This window comes from Tachysurus vachellii, chromosome 22 (genome assembly GCF_030014155.1).
Source record: "Tachysurus vachellii isolate PV-2020 chromosome 22, HZAU_Pvac_v1, whole genome shotgun sequence".
Taxonomy (NCBI): Eukaryota; Metazoa; Chordata; class Actinopteri; order Siluriformes; family Bagridae; genus Tachysurus; species Tachysurus vachellii.
Window position 1 is genome coordinate 3,327,501 of NC_083481.1, and position 15,793 is coordinate 3,343,293.

General features: G+C 39.4%; 2 protein-coding genes across 2 annotated transcripts in view; both read right to left on the reverse strand.

Annotated features, from left to right (window-relative positions):
- sh2d5 (SH2 domain containing 5) overlaps positions 1-1,812 on the reverse strand; it is an 8,314-nt gene extending 6,502 nt beyond the window's left edge. Inside the window, exon 1 of the mRNA XM_060858627.1 lies at positions 1,743-1,812. The gene's annotated coding sequence lies outside the window, so the exon portion shown is untranslated. The remainder of the gene's footprint in view (positions 1-1,742) is intronic.
- Positions 1,813-2,607: 795 nt separating this feature from the next.
- hp1bp3 (heterochromatin protein 1, binding protein 3) lies at positions 2,608-10,501 on the reverse strand. The gene is made up of 12 exons (XM_060858192.1): positions 10,368-10,501; positions 9,624-9,702; positions 8,241-8,472; positions 7,896-8,046; positions 6,850-6,996; positions 6,506-6,574; positions 6,125-6,282; positions 5,917-6,007; positions 5,330-5,489; positions 5,130-5,241; positions 3,933-4,118; positions 2,608-3,773 (listed from the first exon to the last, which is right to left on the reverse strand). The coding sequence occupies exons 2-12, from the start codon at positions 9,691-9,693 to the stop codon at positions 3,428-3,430; spliced, it is 1,722 nt and encodes a 573-aa protein (XP_060714175.1). The 5' UTR covers positions 9,694-9,702; positions 10,368-10,501; the 3' UTR covers positions 2,608-3,427.
- Between the last annotated feature and the right edge of the window lie 5,292 nt (positions 10,502-15,793).

Below are 15,793 nucleotides of genomic sequence, written 5' to 3' on the forward strand. Positions count from 1 at the left end.
ACAGACAGAGACACACACACACAGACAGAGACACACACACACAGACAGAGACACACACACACAGACAGAGACACACACACAGACAGAGACACACACACACACACAGACAGAGACACACACACACACACAGACAGAGACACACACACACACAGACAGAGACACACACACACACAGACAGAGACACACACACACACACAGACAGAGACACACACACACACAGACAGAGACACACACACACAGACAGACACACACACACAGACAGAGACAGACACACACAGACAGACAGAGACAGAGACACACACAGACAGACAGAGACAGAGACACAGACAGACAGACACACACAGACAGACAGACACACACAGACAGACAGACACACACAGACAGACAGACACACACAGACAGACAGACAGACACACACAGACAGACAGACACACACAGACAGACACGCACACACAGACACACACAGACAGACAGACACACACAGACAGACAGACAGTGTCTGTCTGTCTCTGTTTGTGTCTCAAACAGAGACAGACAGACACAAACAGAGACAGACAGACACAAACAGAGACAGACAGACACAAACAGAGACAGACAGACACAAACAGAGACAGACAGACACAAACAGACAGACAGACACAAACAGACAGGCAGACACAGGCACACAGACAGGCAGACACACAGGCAGACACACAGGCAGAGACAGAGACACACACACAGACAGAGACACACACACAGACAGAGACACACACACAGACAGAGAGACACACACAGACAGAGAGACACACACAGACAGAGAGACACACACAGACAGAGAGACACACACAGACAGAGAGACACACACAGACAGACAGAGACACACACACAGACAGACAGAGAGACACACACACAGACAGAGACACACACAGACAGAGACACACAGACAGACAGACACAGACAGACACACACACAGACACACACACAGACACAGACACACACACACACAGACACAGACACACACACACACACAGACACAGACACACACACACACACAGACACACACACAGACACACACACAGACAGACACACAGACAGACACACACACACAGACAGACACACACACACAGACAGACAGACACACACACACACACACAGACAGACAGACACACACACACAGACAGACAGACACAGACACACAGACACACACACACACACACAGACACACACAGACAGACACACACACAGACAGACACACACACAGACAGACACACACACAGACAGACACACACACAGACAGACACACACACAGACAGACACACACACAGACAGACACACACACAGACAGACACACACACACACACATGCTCACTTTCTCCAAGTAAACAAGAAGTTCAACAAGTTTCAATATTAAAGATGTGCACGTGGTTTACCCTGATTTAAACGTCGAGATTTAGAGGACATGGCAACTCAATTGCTCAATGTACCTCAATTCACCATCTTGTTGCCTTCGTACAAAAACCAACACAAGGAAACCCTCTTTAAAAAAAAACCCCTATAAATCAGTTCATAAACCCTTATATCTGTCTAAGATTCACTAAACACCAGGACACACACCTTAAACATCATGAACACCTGAAACACCACCTGGTGTATTACCTAACATGTTGCCCTGACTCTCTATCCCACTTATAAATATACACCGATACAGTGCTATAATTATTCCGTATTGTTATGCAAACAAAACCAAAAAAAAAACAACTTACATTTAATCCTGAACCACAGCCCAAAGCTCCCAGCTGAATTCCCCACCAAAGAGCCCCACCTGTATGACTCACCTTATCTCTTTGGCCCCGCCCACTGCGTTCATTTCCCTCCAAGCCACGCCCACTCCGTTTCCCTTCCTCGTTCTTATGATACCTTCAAATGCTACCAGAATTGTTGTAAACATTGGTTCACGACCATAAATGACACAGATGTCATACCTATGGTTTTGAAAGTACTTTTTCCCCCTTATTGCTAACACAGTTATAATGATATTTAACCCTTAAATGGCCTGAAAGATAAAAAAAAAAAAAATAAATTATAAGTCAGGTGTTACTAATAAAAAGTTAAAATGTTAGCCAATGAAAGTCCTTAATGTTGTTAGGTTAGCATTAGCAGTATTGTTATGTCATGCTAGTTTTGTTGTTTGCTAATTGTTTGCTGTGTAATTCAGAGCTAACATGCAAAGACATCACAATGTTGTCTGAGATGAGTGTTAACACTTTCAAGCAGTTAAATACATGATAAAAATTAAATCGTTGTGTTATAATACCACCACATTCAGGTTGTCAGAAAAATACATTTTAGAAAATATACTCCACTCCAGCTAGCTTAGCATATATCTTATGAATAGTACAGAGCTATTAATCCTTAACAATTAATAAAAAAAAAAATCTTTTTTTTTTTTTTTTTAATGATTTGGACATCTCATAATTTGTAGGAAAACTGAAGTTGAATATAATCTGGTCAAGTTTGTAAGTCAGTTTGATTACATTATTCACACTCCACATGGGAATGAACCAAACCAAGGCTGTCGATCATGTATACGGGGTTTGTTCGGTTTGCTTGAGATGCACACTTAAGTCATTTGGAGTACAAATATAGTCACTTTATTAAGGACTACATAAAAGCATAATCAGTTACATGCATGCAGGCCATAATTAATGTTCAATCTAAATCAAGTACTCTACATCTGAATATCACTGGGTTAATTAACTGGGTGTATTATATAGTGTCTGAACTATTTTAACTCATGGTAGATTGGAATTTTTTCCTTAATAGACAAAGAAAAAAAATTATATAAATATTCACTTTATATTACACTTTTTTAAAAAAATTCTTTAAATGGCCCCAATTGTGTGTCAAACTGAAAACTAGGCACCGGTCATGTGTAAGTTCATCTCTTTAAGTTAAACAAAAGGACCAACCAGGTTTGCTATTTCCCTACATTACTGTAAATTCACAAAAACGACAAAAAGAGCCTTCTTTAAAAGGGCGAAGAGCGTGAATACTTCAGTAGAGAATTCTCAAACACTGTTGAAAGAGGAATCACGAATGTAAAGTTTAGGATGTAGACGAAATTAATCTCCCTACGCCAAGACAGACGAGTCGAAAACCATCTTTATGTGCACAGTCAAGAACATGGTGACACGTACATCAGATCTCACAACAGTGTGAACATACTCTGAACTCTGTCATTTAAAAAAACAATAATAAAATAATAAAGTGAAACAAAACTGAAACATGTCTATGTAGCACTACGGTACACAGATTGCAGGGAAAAAAAAATTCTAACAAGAGGCTTTGAGAAACGTGAAGCTACTAAAACGATTCTTTTTTAAAAAAAAGAAATAATTAGCAAAGCACTGCAGTGACAAGAGCTACAGTAGACTGTGGGATCATTAAATCATTTCCTGGCCCTGAGAGACTTTCGGGCAACAGATTTTGACTCCGCTGCAGATGAAGTTTCCTGCTTCTTGGCTGGTGTCTTCTTGGGCGTCGGTCGCTTGGACACTCGACTCGTCATCTTCTTGGCTATGGGAGTTTTGGGCTTTCGGGCTGGGGCAGCTTTCTTGACTGGAGTGGCTTTAGCGGGTGGAGGTATCTTCTTGGTAGCCGATTTGTTATCGGCGACTGAGGTTTTCTTAGCTGAGGCTGCTGGTCTTTTAGCGGGTGCAGGCTTTCTGCTAGGGGTCTTGGGCTTTTTTCTGGGTGGAGGCTGACGCTTTCTGGGCGCTGGCCTCTTCTGGGTCCTGTGGAATACAAGGATTTATTTTCAAAACGTTTTTAGAAGCCATCATATGCTCTCTTGTTTTTGCCACAAATAAGCAGCAGCTATAAAGGGCTCATGACAAAAGTTTACACATGAACGGACCTGCTTATAAAATGTGAAATTTGGCAGATTTTCCTACCTCTTACGAGGAGGGGGCTCCTCTTCCTCAGACTCTTCCTCTTCAGACTCCTCTTCCTCCTCCTCATCATCATCATCATCATCATCATCATCTGACTCCTCATCTCTCCTCCTCTTTTGCAGTTGGAGCTTCTCTTTTTCCTTCTGTTTGATTTTTTCCATCATTTCTGGAAACAGCATATCTGGACTGTGGAGAGAATAAACATATGTAAGGAATAAAACACTCCACATTGTGTTGTTACAGAAAAACGATCAACATTTAGGTGCGATGTGGCCGGGTGCAAAGTTAAAGTTACAACCACAAAAGACCTTGAAAACAAATCTCAATACCACAGCAATCTGACCCCAATTACTATTACACTGTAGCAAGTTGTTCTTAATATAATTTAATACATTTATAGATAACGTTGAGGTTTTGTAACTCGAAAAAAATGTCTTGTTCTTAAGACATGTCAGAAAACTTGCTTATAAAACTTTTTCCACTGACTGTTTCATAGCCCTAACACTTTAAACCCTTCCACAAAAAGTTTCATAAAGTCTGATTTAGCCTGACACGGCTCATTTGCATTTAGCCACGCCCACAAAACTCCATAAATGGTCAAGTGCACATACAGCCACGAGTAAGAAACGAACACTCAGGGTAAACTCTAAATACCAGACGTGGACAATATTTTTACTCTCCTCTATGCCAATATTATAAATTATGATAAATAGTAATTAACAAGCAAGCTTCAAATCCTCGCTCAACTGAGGTGTTTATTTGCATCTTATGGCTGTGCGCAGACAGACCGGCTGGTCCTGTTTTTTACAGCACCCTTTCTTTGTTATAAATGACTTTATTGGTTTTAAATACTGGGTTTGTGTTGGCTCACATTCTTTATCTTTTTATATTTTTTAATTAAAAATGTAACTTTCACAAAACATTCTGGAGGTTCTGGTACTCTTAATCCCTGTCCATGTGAACTAGCACGAGGATGTGTTCGTTATCCACACGTGAGATCATTTTTAATCTATACCTTGTTTTATATTTTTCCACCTCATAGAGCCAGAGCTCCATGAGGTGACATCTTGTACAGTTCCTACATGAACAGACACTTGTTAACATCAGCTAAAATTCACTTGTCGCTCTAAATACTACTGTTCTAGTGCATGAATTTAACATTCGTGCAAAAATAAAGTATATTAAAGTGAAATGTACCTCGGGTAGAACGGGTAGCTGAGCTGGTAAGACCCGCTGAGCCCGTGACCGGTGATCTGCTCCATCCAGCCCATCATCTTACACCTCTGCAGCGTTCTCTTCAAGTTTGCCACTACAGCAAGGCCGTAAAATAAAACTCGAATGTTACACTACCAGAAATCCAATATAGCTTAAGCAACATGAGATCTGAGGTTTATTACCGATGAAATAAGCCGTCTTGTCTTGGTGGTTCTCTAGAAGGAACTTGCGCAACACGCTTATGCTGCAGCACTTGGGCTCGTTCATGGCAGTGATTGCGGCGACGACCGCGTCTTCCAAAAGTCCGCCGCCCAGGAGAACCTTATTCCCAGATTTCTTCAGCTAGCAAAACAAACAGAAAAGGAATCATACTTTACTAAAGTAAACATCTCTCTGGGATTTTGTGTCCTAATTCTTGTGTGTAATTTTATCTGGCTATATATGGCATAAAATGCTTCCTGTTGAAATTTATATGGCATAAAATGCTCCCTGTTGATTTTTGTTCACAGGTTTTCACTAAATATATTTCATATTGTGGCAGTTTTCTTTTTGAATCGTAATAATTAAGTGAGTTATTCAGGAAAGTATTCCTTTCTTAAATAAGTTTAATAAATTCCTGTATCAAATGCATTTATATCTGAACCTGTTTTTTTTTTTTTTTTTTTTTTTAAAAACACTAACACCATGCTTACTTATCTGAATTATTTCACACTCACAATCACACACACACACGGCTCCTTTAGGATCCTTTACATGGAAGTGTACAAACCTGGAAGGTCCCCGAGGCACCTTTCCCAGTGATCTGCTCCAGGAATCCCTTTTCCACGGACCTCTGCAGGCAGTTCTTCAGCACATCAGGCCTGAGAGACATCCAAACAAACATCTGGCACATCAGGCTTCGTGCATGCACGATAAGCACAGTAGCACAGATCAAAAGGTGGTCTTCTGGGTCAATATGTTCCGCTGTGAAAGTTTACCTGCTCTCTACGTTGAGCTGGGGGAAGTGCTGCTCCAGGTATTTCTTGATGAGGATGTACGAAGCCTCCTTGGGCTCACAGAGGCGAGTCATGATCAGCGGCAGAGCTTCGCCCAGCGTGCCGCCCTTCGTTCCTGCGAAGCTCGAGATCGAGGGCTTCTATCGAACGGTCGGGAGCGAAACGGATCAGAATTACAACGAGGAGAAAAAGGGAAACGCTACAAAAAACAACACTTTGTTTAGTTTCTAGGGTGTGAAACCCCTGTGCACACAGTGAACTCCTTCTCCATGAGTAGCTTTTGATGACTTCTCAAAACAAATCATGACAAAATGCACAGACAGAGGTGTTTAAATCACAGAGTAGAAAGCTTTAAACCCGTACCTTCTTCGAGTTGGACTCGCTAGGGAGCTTCCCGATGGTGAAACTTCCCGAGAAGCCTTTTCCTTTCAGCTGCAAGGACAAATGAGACAAGCAAGAGACAACATTTAGCATTTTCTCTACCCTAGGTTATAATTTACCACTCTACATCACCCCTTTACTGATCTTAAAAGAAATCGTTTCATCCATTAAGGCCCCAAAACCATCATAATGTATTTTAGACATAGTGCATTTTATTTTAAAGCTTCTCAATCTGGAAAAAGGTTAAAAAAAAAAAAAAAAAGCCATGTAATTCATCTGTACACAACCCTGCCATGACTTTTATATCATCCCTTTCCTCGGCTCACCTGCTTGACCACTCCTTTCTCCACCAGCTTCTTCATTGCCCTCTTGTACTGGCTTTTCGTCCTTTTGTCCATTTCCATAGAGGAATATTTCTTCATGACGTATTTCATTATGGTGAAAATCGACGCGCCGGATCGCTCTTTACAGTTCTGAAAAAACAAATACAAGCGTTAAAACTTAAATAAAGTCTCGAAACACTGTTTTCCACGTGTATGCGAGGAGCTAGAAACCACACTAAAACAGTCCCTCTGCGAGTTCACGAAAAGCAACGTAAACTCAAAACTCGACTCTTGCACTTTTGGGAAATATGGGACGAGATGTGTCGTGTGACATTGTTACAACACGCATTCAGCTAAAATCCTCTTCCATTCATGTGTGTGTGAGAAACATGAACATTAAAAGAAGAATCCTGTGCTTGTGATTTCACCAAAAATAAAAACACAGAAAAAAGCTAAATTGTCCAGGGTACATCCTCCAACATTCACAATAAAAATTAATAAATAAATATTGAAATAAATCAAGGGGGCACGGTGGCACACCTCCAGGGTCGGGGTTCGATTCCCGCCTCCACCTTGTGTGTGTGGAGTTTGCATGTTCTCCCCGTGCCTCGGGGGTTTCCTCCGGTTTCCTCCCCCGGTCCAAAGACATGCATGGTAGGTTGATTGGCATCTCTGGAAAATTGTCCCTAGTGTGTGATTGCGTGAGTGAATGAGAGTGTGTGTGTGTGTGTGTGTGCCCTGTGATGGGTTGGCACTCCGTCCAGGGTGTATCCTGCCTTGATGCCCGATGACGCCTGAGATAGGCACAGGCTCCCCGTGACCCGAGGTAGTTCGGATAAGTGGTAGAAAATGAATGAATGAATGAATGAAAGAAAGAAATAAATCAATTCTAAATTCCAGGTGTGAAGCTCTGTGAAATCCTGAAGGGACTGATAACAGAGGACCTCCTTACAGGTAGTATTTTCCCCTCACACTTCATACACTAACTTTGGGTTATACTGTGTGATCTGTGCTTGTTATTGTTGGTAAAAAAAAAGAAAAAAAAAGACCTGAATAGCATCAAGGAGAATTTCTTCCACTTTGGGCTGCGACACAGAGACGCTTTTTGGTGCACATGCGAGTTTGCTGGCAGACATGGTGGCCCAAGCAGGGATTTTCCTCTTCACCTTTTTACTCTTCTCTTCTCCTCCTTCTTTCTCTCTGTGATCAGAATGAAATCAGAAAGTCACATGATGTTAGCATCAGACTACACCAGTGTACAAGGTATAAACAATATAACTACTCCAATTACTGGTTAATATCATTCTGCGCTCATCATTTCAAAGTTTTATTTTTAACATTTTTAATCAGACAGTCCTGTGATATGAAGCTGATGTTCGGGCTTCGTGACTCACTCTGCTTTCTTTGCAGCTTCCTTCTTTTTCTTCTTCTTCCCTTGCTCCTCTGTGCCTCCGCTCTTCTCCCCCTCTGCAGCTTCTCCGGCCTCTCCCGTTTTCCCGTCCTCCGGAGCGTTTTCGCCGGACTTCTCCCCGGTGTCTCCGTTCTCCTCTCCCTCGTTGGCTGCAGTAGCTGCTCCTTTCTGCTCCTCCTCAGCAGACGTGGACTCGCCAGAGTTGGTTTTAGCCTCTGGAAAAGGGTGTATGGTTAGATTCTATTATTAAAGCTCAGGAATTGGAAGACGCACGATTTCATCAGTCTGACTGTGTGTTCCATCGGAGCGACAGGTGACCTTTCAGTTCTGCGCACATGTGTAACATGGTACTGCGACTAACGACATGCGAGGAACATCTACAAAGGATGCAAACAGAGTCTGATGTCATAAATCAAAACATTATAGTTTTACTTTTCCCCCTTAGGTGCCGCCACAACAAATCAACTCTTTCTACCTAACTCTACCCTTGGTATCCTCGACTCTTGCACCAGTTACCTTCATGTCCTCTTTCAACACAAAAACCTTCTTCTTGACCTCTTACCTGGAAGCTCCATCATTCAGCATCCTTCTACCAATATAACCGTCTCCCATCTCGAGTAAATGATTCGTAGCTAACTGTGTATTCACTTTATTTGTAATTGTGCACAGAAAGATTAGAAAGATTATCATTTATTTTACCCATTAGTAGGAAACGAACGCCTAACCGACGAAACGTTACAGCGCATGCAAGTAGAATCCGTCCGAGGAATCGTTCGAACCGGCCGATTCTTTTCAATTCGTACGTGCGCGTGCAAAAGCAGAGAAAACTTGTACTCTAATACAACCAGAGCCGATCGGCCCTATACGCTCACTACGCATGTTGCGTAGGGCCCCGCAAATTACGCAAGGCCCCGCCTCCCCCTGCTTCGTTTTACAGCGCGTGTTAATGTTTACTGTGTAGATGACAATATGAAGCGGAGCTATCCATCTGCCCATGAAAAGAGAAAAAAGAAACAAAATGAGAGTGAAATGCGAGAACAGCAATCAGGTAAACTTGTTCTCTTCAAGTTTGATGTCAGCAAGAGCAAATAACAGTAAAGTTAAGTTGATGTGATTCTGTTTCTAGTCTCTATCTGACCATCTACATTAGCTGTGCAGTGCTGCCAGTGCAGCAAGTGTGAATGTGTGGCAAATGGTTTACATGGCTCACGGGTCAGGTAGGACGGCCCCTTAGCAGAATTTTGCTTAGGGCCCCAGGGAGATCGGGATCGACTCTGAAAACAACGCTGTGAATTTTGCATCTTGTACGTACGCAGACGGCGAACGTACGGTACGGTTCGAGACCTAGCAAAGGTGAGGTTCATACCTGGCTCAGGTGCTGGTGCAGGAGGCGTGTCCTCTTTGGGAGGAGCCGCAGCTGAACGGCGAATGGGCATGATGACAATCTGCATGGAAAATAAATATACATAAAGATCAGATTATTCATTTATAACGTAGTCACAAGGTATTAAATATTCGGCTCATTTGCATATGCAAAAAAAAATCAGCTGCTCCATGGTCCAATGAATGAAAAATGTAAAAAAAAAAACCAAAAAAAAACAAGACTAATATGTAATTTCTTTTATAATTATGAATAAGGCTTTGGGGGGTTTTGGGTTTCACGTCTCCTGCTGTGTGAACAGTAAACAATGAGACGTGATGGTGCACGAGCTGAGAAAGGAGCAGAGCGAAGTGAAGACAAACAGCACACAAGAGGTCAGGATTCGATCCGAGCTCATGATCAGGGCTGGAAACATAAAACAACAACAAGACACTGGATCATTTCCGAGTGCAACAAAAACGTGCAGCTGCGTGCAAAACGTGTGCACCATAGCAGCTTGGCCACAAACCACAAAATGGCCATTTTGTCCATTTTACCCTACACAGTAATGGCGCTTGAATTTGCACTGATGCTAAATATATGGAGTTAAAATAGCAACCGAGTGCTAAAAACAAGCCCAAAACGCGCGTGCATGCTTGTCACGCGCACACCAGCTCGAGCACGCGAGCGGTTTTATTTCTTTCTTTTTATTTAAAAAAAAAAAAAAAAGACGTGAGTTTTATTCCGTACCTTAAATGCACTCGATTTATCGGTTGAAGTAAATTCGCTTCTTCTTTGTTCGGGGATTCTCTCTGTTTATAAGCCCCTCCCCCTTTCTACGTGCACGTACAGACGTAAGAGACGCCTGGGCAGGGCTTAGATCAAAAAACGCTCGCGCCCAAAAAGAAGGAGGCTCGACCAATCAAATAGCTCTACGTTAATACGTTGGTTGTGCGTCGTTTGAAATCGCACACTAAATGTACTAAGTAGTGCAGAAGAATAGTATGTTAGTGCGCCATATCTTTGAATCTCTTTAGTTACCGTAATATTGTAATATTTAGGACGGTTAGTGTGGGGTTTTAAACACAAACACCTTTTAAAATGAGGAATGTCTACTGGGGAAATAAATAATCTAATTTATTTGCTGTCTTTTGCTTGAGAACCACAACTAACACTAATACTACTAGTACAACTACTAATACTACTACTAATAATAATAATACTAACACTACTACTAATACTACTACTACAACTATTACTACTACTACTACTACTACTAATGATAATAATAATACTAACACTACTAATACTACTACTACAACTACTAATACTACTAATGCTACTACTACTATTACTACTACTAATGATAATAATAATACTAACACTACTACTACTAATACTACTACTACAACTACTAATACTACTACTACTATTACTACTACAACTACTATTACTATTACTACAACTAATAATAATAAAACTAACACTACTACTGATAATAATAATACTACAACTACTACTACTACTAATAATAATATTAACACTACTACAACTACAACTACTAATAATACTACTAGTACTACCACTACTACTACTACCAATACTACTACTACTACTACTACTGCTGCTGCTACTGAATATTTGATTACTGTATTTTTTATTAAATTTACATTTGCACAATAAATCATCTGCTAGCTATACAGCCATGGTAGATCTCTTACTAAATACTGATAACTAGTGGTCAAAAGCAATAGCAAAAGTTATAGGTCAGTATTATTAAACTGTAAAAAATTTGGATAGCTAGGCTGGCTTGTATGCTTGGTGCAAAATGGGTGTGGTAGGGGGCCCAGTCTCATTTTCTTTCATAGGGCCCAAAATTGTTAGTGGTGCCCCTGACTACTAGTACTACTACTTCTACTTCTACTACTACTACTGCTGCTGATAATAATAATAATAATAATAATAATAATAATAATAATAATAATAATAATAATACAACTACCACTACTACTAATACTACTATTTCTACTACAACAACTACTACTAATTCTACTACTACTACTACTACTACAACTACTAATACTACTACTATTAATAATACTAATACTACTACTACTGCTACAACTACTACTACTTCTACTACTACTACTAATAATAATACTACTTCAATTCAATTCAAGTTTATTTGTATAGCGTTTTTTTTTACAACTGACATTGTCTCAAAGCAGCTTTACTCAACAAAAACATAGAACAAAAATGTATTATAAAAATAATATAAAGATTAATATAATACAAAATTCAAGATCAATATTAGATATATTTAAATGTGTATGTATTTATCCCCAATGAACAAGTCTGAGGTGACTCAGGCAGCAGTGGCAAGGAAAAACTCCCTTGAATGGAAGGAAGAAACCTTGAGAGAAACCAGACTCAAAGGGGAACCTCATCCTCATATGGGAGACACTAGAGGGTGTGATTATAAATATACAGTCTGACAAATGTTGTAATGATGTTGAAAAGACCACATGGAGTTGGTCTTCTTTAGTATAGCAGAATCTAACTGGAGCTGGTAAACCTCTAGATGCCTCAGGATCCTCACAGAGGCGGCCTCATCTCAGTGAAGGTCCAAAATCTTCATGGACCGGAAGACATTTGGAGCTGGTACAATTTCTGAATGCCTCGGAATGGGTAGAAAGAGAGAAGCAGTGGAGAGGGCTGCTGTTCATAGTATTAGCATGTACTAGATGATAATGTGCATTTGATCTGATGTAATAGAGCACGATATTATGGGATGTATTATGTGTTATGTGTACGCCTGACTAAAGAGATGAGTTTTTAATCTACATTTAAACTGGGAAAGTGAGTCTGAGCCCCGAACACTATCAGGAAGACTTTTCCAAAGTTTGGGAGCTAAATAAGAAAACGCTCTACCACCTTTAGTAGACTCAGATATTCTGGGAACTACCAGAAGTCCTGAGTTTTGTGATCTCAGAAAGCATGTAGGATTGTAATGTGTTAGAAGAATAGTTAGATACATGGGAGCTAAACCCTTTAGAGTCTTGTATGTAAGTAGCAGCAGTTTGCAATCAATTCTAAACTTAACAGGTAGCCAGTGTAGAGATGATAAAATTGGGGTTATATGATCATATTTTCTTGTCCTGGTTAGAATTCTGGCAGCTGCATTTTGGACTAACTGTAGACGATTTATTAGAGATGCAGGGCAAACACCTAGTAATGCATTAAAATAGTCCAGTCTAGAGGTCATGAATGCATGAACTAGCTTCTCAGCATCAGATACAGATAGGATGTTTCTCAGCTTAGAGAAAGTTGCTGTCTAATATGACACCCAGGTCTTTTACTGTCGTGCTAACAAGTTGCTGTCTAATATGACACCCAGGTTTTTCACTGTCGTGCTACTAGTACTGTAACAGAACATCCCTCTGAATGGAAGTTGAATTGTGAGAGCTTATGTGTACTGGTTTTTGGACCGATAAGTAGTATTTCAGTCTTATCAGACAACTACTACTACTACTACTACTACTACTACTGTACTACTACTACTACTACTACTACTACTAATAATAATAATACAACTACCACTACTACTACGAATACTACTACTACCAATAATAATAATAATAATAATAATAATAATAATAATAATAATAATAATAATAATAATAATAAACAGCACCATATTTAAGAAAATATGTGAATACGTTTTATTCCACAAGGCCTCAAAGATTTTGTGCAATTCTGAGATACATTTAATAAATATGTAAAACATATATCAAATAATACTGTATTAAAACAAAATATATTAAATAATAAGTAAACAAATAAGACAAACAAGTGAAAGGCCAAAGGATTATTACTGACAGTGTTGCAACATATCACAAGATGGCAGTGTTGTAGCATGTATTCTGCTACAACAGAATCATCATCATCATCATCATCATCACCATCATCATCAACAACAATAATTATACCAACAGACAAACCAAACCATTAATTGGCATTAACTATGACAGATCATAGCTATTTCGTTAAACATAGAGATAATGCTATTATAGATGATAAAGAATGATACACTGCATGTATTGCCAAAAGTTTGTAGAAGCCTGATCATCACATCCATATAACATCCTGGTGAACACCCAGATTAAGTCCCCCCCCTTATCTGGAGTGAACATTTATCATTTATTATGTGAATGTGATAAATGAAACATGTCCCAAAATCAAGGAGAAAAAAAACATCAGTTGTGAAGATGAAAAAAATGAAAGGAATAATTTGTAAAGAATCGCATGTGAAAAATGAATCATGTCTAATGAATCACCTGTCAAAATAAATGAATTATGTTATTAAAAAAATCATATAGTAAAAAAAAAAACCTAAAGCATGTGTTAAGTGTTTAAATATGTATGTGTTTAAGGATTATGTGAACAAGTGAAAATAAATAAATTCCAAAAAATTTGATAATGAATCATACAAAGAATTTGATGAATCAATTAAAGAATCGCATGGCAAAAAAAAGATACTTCATAAAATACTTGTATAGTAAATTACACATTTCTGGTTAGAATTATTTATAATCTTGTTAGAATTATTTAGTTGGACTTTATTCACTATTTGTTATTTTATGACTTTATTTACAGCGTGTCATTGTTTGCTAACATGTAAGGGTTAGGGAGCATTTTGTCAAGACTGTAGCAGAAAACTTTGTAGGGGAAAAATAAAAAGAAGAAAAAAGATGTTTTGATGCGGGGCGCCAAAGTCAGCATCGCAGCAAACACCCGCCCACACACTCGGTGTGAAATTCTCACTTCCTGCACACAAAATCACCCTCGCCTAAGGCTTTGTAAGCACACACAGAAGCCAGGTTAGGCTAATAACATTCAAGAGCTAGCGCTAATTTGCTTTGTGATGGAGGCACGTTCATATCAGAGTTATTGTGACAGACTCTTGAATTTTACCCGGTGCCAAAAGTAGAGCTGGTGTGTAACAAGCCTGGTTTGCTGTTACCATGCCAACACAAACCTTCATCATTTCAGAGGACTACTCTGGTGTTGCCTTGGAGACGCAAAGTCCAAAGAATCTGGGCCTGGAATTGTATCACACAGAGATGACATTGAGTTCTTTCTTTTATTTTCTTTTTGTTCTTCTGCTGAGTTTTGCTCACAAAGTCTCAGATTGTTAATAACGCAGCATGTAATGTGATGCTTAAATAAATGGCTAAAATCATCCCACTAACTTCTTGGATTCATTCGGTGGTTCCTTCACCTTCAGTAACTGCTTTGTCCTTGAGGATCTACTTCAGGAGCACTGGGTGTGAGGCAGAAGGAATACACCCTGGATGGGATGTCAGGCTCAATCTCAGGACACCATACACACACATTCACACACACTGATTCACACTCAGGGCAATTTTGAATCACTAGTCATCCTGATTTGGGGCCAACAAACAGACAAATAGACAACAACCCCAGCTCATACCAGGAACTTTCCTCTTTGGGAATCAATCTTGTAAACTGATATCATTTAACAGGTTTTTGATAAATGCTTGGATATTTCTGATCAAAATTAAGATAAGATTTAGGATTGTGTCATCACAACATGACACTGCTAGCATCTTTTGAAGAATCAGGATGATAATAAAGTGTCAACTAAAATCATCCATCACAGACTCCTGGTTAGGAAGAAATCAGTGAGCAATCTGAATTCGGAGCATGTGGCAGTCTACAGAGAAATAACCAAAAACCCGTCGTGCATAATGTTGTGATCAAAATAGCTCATGAGGTAACTGTGGGGGTGAGTGTATCTGCAATAACATGATAAACAAGACAAGGAACATGGGCTTCATAGCTCTGAATAATAACCTGAGTCATTTCTAAGTGTGTACACTCTGTGAGAGTGCAGCCAGTTCAGAAGAGATGATAGACGTTCTGTTCACTGATTTTAGGAATGAAAGGACACAGAAATGCTTTCTGAAGCCACGGGAAGTAAGATTTTTATCAAATCGTGCTCTCATCTGTCATTTATACACAGTCTCCCAATTAATGCCCAAATTCAAAATATAATTTATATATTATATATATATGTAATGATAAAAAATTAAGTCAATAATTAATACAAATATATAATTAATATTAGTATTGTTTTTAAAAGACATTCATTG